Source organism: Typha latifolia, chromosome 1, assembly GCF_019914945.1.
Source record: "Typha latifolia isolate L0001 chromosome 1, TyphaL0001v2, whole genome shotgun sequence".
Classification (NCBI taxonomy): domain Eukaryota; kingdom Viridiplantae; phylum Streptophyta; class Magnoliopsida; order Poales; family Typhaceae; genus Typha; species Typha latifolia.
Window position 1 is genome coordinate 16356801 of NC_133086.1, and position 8146 is coordinate 16364946.

General features: G+C 35.6%; 1 protein-coding gene across 1 annotated transcript; it reads right to left on the reverse strand.

Moving 5' to 3' along the window:
* Positions 1-1843: 1843 nt before the first annotated feature.
* LOC140780671 (phospholipase D alpha 1) lies at positions 1844-6910 on the reverse strand. Its single transcript, XM_073126368.1, has 4 exons — positions 6659-6910; positions 6281-6380; positions 3448-5347; positions 1844-2532 (listed from the first exon to the last, which is right to left on the reverse strand). Exons 2-4 carry the CDS (start codon positions 6371-6373, stop codon positions 2099-2101), a joined length of 2427 nt encoding a protein of 808 aa, XP_072982469.1. The 5' UTR covers positions 6374-6380; positions 6659-6910; the 3' UTR covers positions 1844-2098.
* Positions 6911-8146: the final 1236 nt, after the last annotated feature.

The window sequence follows — 8146 nt, forward strand, 5'->3', positions numbered from 1 at the left end:
AACAATTGGCATGAAAACCACATTGATTTTTCTTTTCACACATTTGCCTAATTTTAAACTTTTTTGCAGTAATTTCTCATTTACTTAAAATGAATTTATAGTTGCTCCAATAATAATGTCTTTTTTTAATTAGTTATAAATCAATTATTTTGTGTCTCATTTTGAAATAATGATATTAATGAGATGGTGCTCAAAGCCTCAATTAGCTAAATAGACACATATTGTATGAATATTTTGGGGTTCAAATCTCAGCTATGGATTTAAGTATCGACTTATCTCGATTTATATCGTTGAGACGGAACATTTGTCTTTATAGTTTGTGCTATCTCGTCGAGTATTAATTCAATTCGTAACCTTTAGAGCATCACCGGAACCTAAACCTACTTTAACGAACCAATCAATACGATCGATTTGGTCGATCCCCAATTTGAATCATATTGTTTTTTTAAGCACTTGAAACTCATACTTAGAATCTTGATTTCAACACGGTCAATTTAATTAAGACAGCCTTAAGTTACCACATCTCTAAAAAAAACTCTTTTAAAAATAATTATGAATTTATTAGGAAAAAAAAAAGCAAAATTTCAAGATTAATTGTTTTGATTATAGTGTATCAAGAATAGAATAATTAGAGAATGGAATTATTTTAATCTATCAACCAAAGCCTTTGATACAAACTACTACATGTCATTTTCCTCCATATAATGAAAAGTTGTGAACTGCTGATCCAAAATAATTAAAATTATTGTTTTTTATATGGTACTTGTCAGTTAAAGAGAACTATTTCTCCATAATAATATATAAAATGAGTAACACATTATAGCTTTATTGGTACTCATTCCAAATTATAATCTCCATAATTGTACGTTGACGCAATCATATTGTCATAGAAAGGAGGCTATGGATGACCGTATCTAGTAGTCAATCAGCCTGCGAATAAATATATATATATATATATATATATATATATATATATAATCCAAGGATTAGAGGAGCATATAAGTTTTAGACCACTTAGTAGACTAGGTGAATGGTGGTAGTTTGCCAATTTTTAGGTGACAATAGAAACTCATTAATTGTTTCAATTAGTTTCCAGGGCCATCTATTTCTCTAATTATCTTTGAAAATAAAGAATTAATTATGCTTAAACCCCAAACATTTATCATATCTTATATAGTCTCCCTCGGGTTTTTTTTTTTGGGTGATATTTTGATTCTCTTAACTATTTAATATCTATCACTCTTTTAACATCATTGATGGAAAATATTAAACCATCATTTTTCTCTTAATTTTTTTTTCTTTCTTTTTTTTCAAATAAGAGAAAAATAAGAGTCAAATGGCATAAAAGAGAACGGAGAACCAATAGAAGAGACCATTTAGAGAGAGTTTTACGTAGTTGAGAGATTAAAGTATCACAAAAAATAAATAAGGTCTATAATGAGCAATAATTTAGAAGATCTAAGTATAATTATTTTAAAAATAAATTTATTTTGTGCAAAGATAGCGGTGCAACTGTATGATCATGAGTAAAGCTAATATGCAAATCTTTTATTTGCATGAAAAGAGTGTTCTTTGCAAAAACCTGGTTAAATGCCAGTGAAAAGATATAATATAGCATAATACTCAATATGATTAGATGCGTCCTTCAAGAACAAGATTATATATGTATCTGTGTGTGTGTGTGTGTGTGTGTGTGAAGGGATGAACATAAATACAACACCGTTCAAAGAATATTCAAAGCGACAGTGTAGCAGCAGAGTAAGTTGAGAAAGATATTGTCCTTCACCAAATCTTATCATATCATATCAAAGCAAGAAGAGTCTCAAAAAGTATAAAACATGAATGACAGAATGAAGCACATAAGATCTTTCATTACAATCATATTACATAATCAACGATACCTAGACCTCACAGAGCATGGCTTGAACTGGATACTTCTAAGAGATGCAAAACACATAAGAGTTCTCTAGCTCCTATCAGGTCAAGCCTTACCATTATTTCTGAACCCCTTATGTCTGTTATTAAGAAAGAAACAAACAAAAAAGCAAAACAACAAAATAGAAAGTAAGGGTTCCTGAGGAGAGTGCACAGATCACTACTAGGTGGTGAGGATGGGAGGAAGGTAGTCAGACTTGGTGCCAAGTACACGAGCCCGGGTGTCAGGGAAGAACTCCATCCCAGGCAATTCTGTCACCACACCTTCATTAGTGATTGCGATTGGGTAGCTGAGTAGGTGTCCAGGGAGATCGCGATCAAGGTTATCACTTGAGTAAAGGTCCCAATACTTATCTGCGATCTTGTTCACCTTCTGAATGCACTCCAGACTCTCTGGGTCTAGGAAGAGATCATCAAGCATCCCGAGGTGCTCATACCACAAAGCCAAACGGAAACCATGAATCTGTCCCCTAGCTGGCTGCTGGGTTGCTAGATGGTATGGCTGGTAAGCACCCATGGCAATTTCTGAGTCCCTGGCTCCATCCATTGACCTCTGATTGATGTTGGCAGACCCAATGATGATGTACTCGTCGTCAACTGAAACAAAAATATGAAATTAGCACAATAATGCAGAAAGCCAGAAACTTATCACAAGGAGAAATCAACCAATGACCTAAATCAAGTTAATTGTTTTCACATAAATACTAAAAACACAAGTACTAAACTGTCGAAAGCCAAGACGGAGACTGTCAGACCAAAGTGGGAGCATAATACAATAACCGTATAATTGTGCAATAAGAGTATTTCAGAAAAAGGTATCTTTGAAATGTAAGATATAAATTAGGGGACAAAAAGATTATGTTAAAAGAAATGATCTCATATCCTTCTAACAAACTTTGATAATAGAAATTAGCTCAGCAAGTGTCTTGGAAACTTCATTTTATATGATACATTATATCAGTATTGTAAATAACTAAAAGTAGCCTAGAATAATATAAATAGTATAGAACTAAATAATAAAATCATGCATTGAATGATGAAGTTTAGCAACTTGACTTAAGCTTATTAAGCTGAATAAAACTATTGAAGAAAAAATAGCAGTAATGTGAAGTTCTTTCTACTACAGTAGCACAATAATCATGCAAAAGAGATGCTTAATTATGCAAGAAATTATTAAAAAACATACCACGGCTGAATCATGATTTCAGACTTAAGGCAGAATTTCTGCACAAGCTCATATTCTCCTGTTTTCTTAACTTATTCCTCCCTATAAAGGATCCCTAAATCCTGGAATATCTTCTTCTTGGTAGGAGCACTTTAATCTATTTTTTTATTTTTTTACTTATTTATTTGTCTACAAAAAAATAGATATTAAAAAAAAAACTACAGTTCGTTAAGACTGAACTTGAAGTCGGGCCGCAGATTATTACAGGGCACAAACCAAATTCAGCCTAAGGTTATATCAAAATCAGGTGGCTATTTGCTCAGTATAATGCTATAGTGAACAAGTACCTATCATCATCTTGGTGTGAACATAGATCATGAATCGCCTAGCCTCTTGAGCTCTGATATAATCAGTGTCCGGTTCTGGGTGCTCCTCATGTTCATATTCTCCACTCTTGCGCGCCTCCCGGTTCCCCAAGCAAAAGAAGGTGAGATAGTCCTTGGGGTTTGCTTCAATCCCTTTAGCTTGAAGGGCTTGTATAATGTCGGTATACATCATCTCTAATGTCCTTCTTTGCCAATCAAGAATTGCTTGAACAGAGCCACTTTCCGGAACACCCTCTGGCCACATTGGGACAACAATATAAACAGTAAACCTTTCCCCAGCTTCAATCTTACTGACAATCTTCAAAGATAGCTCCTTAGGGATCAGATGCAATGCTCCGATGTCTTCAGGTTTGATGTCATCAGCTTTCCAACCATATGAACTACCAAGGAAGTACTGATTCTCAATATAGATAAAATTCTTTGCCCTCCGAATGGCGTTTATGTAAGCATCCTGAATGCTTCTATCAATGATGTTATCTTTACCACTTACAAGTCCAGCTCTTGCAGCACCTTCTGGAGTATCAGGGAAGCCAAAGGCAGCACCTTCATCAATGGATCTGAAAAGCTGAACATGCCATGATTCTTTGTCCTCCGGGAACATCACAGGAGAGGGTGGAATGATGATGTCAGAGAGATCCCTCAGCTGTACAAGAAGATCCCTTCCTCCCTGCTTTCTCCATCTCTGCTCAAAGTTGTAAAGAACATCCCAAGCAATGGGCCCTTCTAGCCGGGAGTGAATGTCATGCCATGGCTCTCTTGGTCCACCTTTTGTGATCGATCCATCTGCAAAGTTTGGCTGATGGAAGTCATCATGATGAACTGTATCCAAGGTCCTGAATAGAGAATGGAACTGTGTGTCATATCTACCATCACAGAGGTCAATTCCCCCAACAAAGCTAACGATTCTCCGCTGTTGAGAACCATTGTTGGGCATCTCATGATCGACAACAACTATTTTCTGATGGTGAGTGAACATAGTTGAAATCTGCAGATCCTGAACAATGCTACCTCCATCATCAGGATTTCGAGGGCACAAAACACAGTGAACATCTGTGCCACGGAAGTATATTTCAGTTTCTTGATCATGTGTCGCCATGAGACCATCTTTCTTTAGCAAACTCACTGAAGTTCTATCATCCCACACTAGCATAAGGACTCGAACGCCTTCACTAGCCTTCTTCTTGAGCAGCTCACCAAGAGTAATATCTCCTCCTGGCTTTTGCCGCTGAGAGTCCCTAATCAATTTAATCTCTGTATATACTGACCAACCAGTGATGTAAATCAAATGTTGGGCATTACTGATGGCATCAAAGATGTCCTCCCAACATCTGTGAGGTTCATAGTATTTGCCATCAGCCAAAGGAATCTTAGGAATGAAATTGTCAGGGACATGTGCATCTTGGTAGAGTGTAACTTTGCATCCTTGTCTTTGTGAGAAAAAGGTATAAGGGACACCAGGGTATTTTCCACTCCGTATTCCTCTTGCCCAGTTACGGTCTTTTGTAATATCAAAGAATTGAAGTTTCACATGGATCTTAGCCCCTCCATCGAGAGGATTGCGGTCCCCATCACAGATTTCAAGCCATCTATCCACTTCCTCACCATCTAAAATCTCTCCGACAGGCAAATACGCTCTTCCAATTAGCGATGCCCCAATAGCGTTAGCGATCTTGACAGTGAATATGACATTGGAAGCCATGTGCGCACAATAAATGTGAAAGGATTCATACCAACGAGGGTTAGCAGGTTCATTTTTTAGCTTTCTAGTCCGACCAACTCGGGCCTTCTCTAAGTCGATAGTTGCATAAAGTGCGGTGGCACCTTTGCCAAGACCCACGGTATCCCCAATTCCTTCAACAAGCTATGAGGAAGAATTCAGCATGGAAATACAAGTTAAATGAGGAAAATGAAAGAAAGAACTGGTGCAATATATCAGAAAGGAAGTTGATGCACTGACACAATGTCAAAACTCTTGAGATTTCTAGCATGAAAAACTTCTTTAGTACTGCTCATCTACAAATAATTAGTTAAGAGAAACTAAGAACATGTAGAATTCACAGAAAAAGGATTCTCATATGTGCTAGGATAATGTCAACTAATTAGATTTTTATGCAAACTTCCATAGAACAGTTGACAAAATTTAAAACAAGTATACTCAGCAAAAGAAGAATCACATAAGCTCAAGAGCAGGAAATATAACCGCAGATTTTTAGATAGAAGAGGGGACTAGGCCAGCATTGCAACTGCAGAGAACAGAATCTGGATTCACTTAAAATCACATTGGGTTATGATCAGAAATCACCTAAAGTAATGTTGCAAAATTTGGCCTTTCCTATATCCAAGTATCAAAAGCATAGCCCAACTAAGGACTTGTAGATTTTAAGTAGGCCCTAGATGGTTTTCACTATAGTGCTGCATTGGAGGATGGAACAAGTATAAAGATGACAGTAAATTAGAAGACAAACAATAAGCCAGACAAAAAAGATGCAGCAATAACCAAGGAAATTTCTGATCCTTACTACAAACTACCATAACTATGTAAAATAGCAAATTCTCCACCGTCAGAGAATTAAACTATGAACTTACCATGCTAAGGCCATATCCGTCAAATTTATCTAGAAATCCATCAAATAGTAGGAATGTACACACAGATCGCTTGCATATTACAAAACAGAAATAGCTTTTGTTTTCTTTTCTTTTGTCTAGATTCTTTGTGCGGATCAAAAATATTTTTATTACCTAGATCAGTTACGACTATTAGGATATTAGACAAAAGACTATGCAAGCGGGATACCTTGCGAAAGAATTTTGGACCACCAGCGTGCGGAAGGGAATCCGCCTCAAAGATGGTAGCATGAAGCGTTCCATGGAGAAGAATCTGAGCCATCCCTTAGCTATAATTAAGAAAACAACACAAAATAAGACACCAAAACAATAACCGAAGAGTATCGACTCGTTAATCTAATCATGCAACCGCACTGAAACCAGCAGATCTGGCTTATCCAATAATAATGATAGGACCAAAGAAACCATGATCCGTAAAAATTTACTAGAGAAGGGCATCCTATTACTCCAAGAAGGATCTCCACTCGAATCATAGAAATAACCAAGAGGACCACGGAAGCATTTCCAAATCGAATCTCTAGGAGAAGATCGGAAGAAGAAGACTTACCAAGAGGCGATCGGAGATCGTAGTAAGGAAAAAAGATCTAACAAAGCTTGTGAGGTTGAGAGATGGAGACTGAGCAAATGGGCTTTTAAAGAAGAGCAAGAGGATGACACCAGATCCGAAGGAGGAGGAGGAGAAGAGCCACGGGCAACGAAATTTAGTAATAAGTTATTTGCCTTTTAACCCCTCCATTTCAGGCTTATTGCAAATTGAAAACAGCCGGATATATAATATTTACAAAGAACACCCTGGTATGGTATGTTTAATGAAGCATATCATATTATTATTTAGGGTAAATTATAAATTGCCCCTCCCCTGGTTTGGTCTTAAATCATACTACCCCTAATCTTGCATTTGCATAGTTTAATACTAATTTAATATGAAACAATTTTCCATATAAAAATTTAATAATAAAAGTATAAAAAATTAAAAAGGAAATGCTGACGGATTTAACGCTGATTTAATCATAATTTTATGTGTGGCATAAAAGAAATATACTAAGACACTGTGTTTGCTTTAAGCACCGGAATTAGTTCAATAATTAAATATTTTTTTTATCTATTTTTATATTTAATTAATTTTATTTTTAAAAAAAATTAAAGACTAACTAATTAAGTTCGAAACTTAGTCTCAAAGCAAACTAAGCTATCATATGTTTAATCTAAAAAATACTAGATAAATCACTGATAAATTTAATATTTTACATAAATATGTTGATTAGATTAGTGTATTATTTCATTAACTTAACTTTAAACTTATTTGATATTTCTATCAGAAAGTAAAACATTGATTTTGTCAGTATTTCAGTGGCATCTCTGCAAGATATTATTCATTCATTAGTTTATGATTATTTATAAGTATAATATATATAGTTTGTAATTTTATATAGGATAATTATGTCTGCAACTTCTAAACTATGCCTAATTTTTATAGGGACCCTTAAACTTTTTAAGGTTTCAATGTCCCTTCTAAACTTTAGATCTAAATAAGAAGGCAAACGCAAGTGGCAAAATATACCTAATGATAATTATACCCTAACATATCACAATATTTATTAAGTTTAAATTAAAATATCAAATAACTTATTCTCTTCTCTTTGGCTCCACTCGTCTTCTACCTTCGTAGGCATCGGGTGGCATATGAGTGGGAGGGCGACAGCAGCGAGCTCATCGAGGCCTCCCATCACATGCGGGTGGCAGCAAGCTCACTCGCGGTGGAGACCTACCAACGCCCTCACTCGAGGAGGGAGAGAATAAAAGCGAGGGAGAAAATAGAAGGCAAAGAAGAATGAAAATGAGGGCGGTGACGGTGAAAAAGAGAGGAGGAAGAACATTAAAAATAATAATAAGAAAAATTAAATTTGTATTAAACTATTTTTTTATCATAATTTAATTAATGAGTCATATAAAGAGTACAAAGGCATTTATGTCATTCAGAATTAATTACGTCTGATATAGCTACCGGGTGACATTAAAAAATTTCTAAATTTTA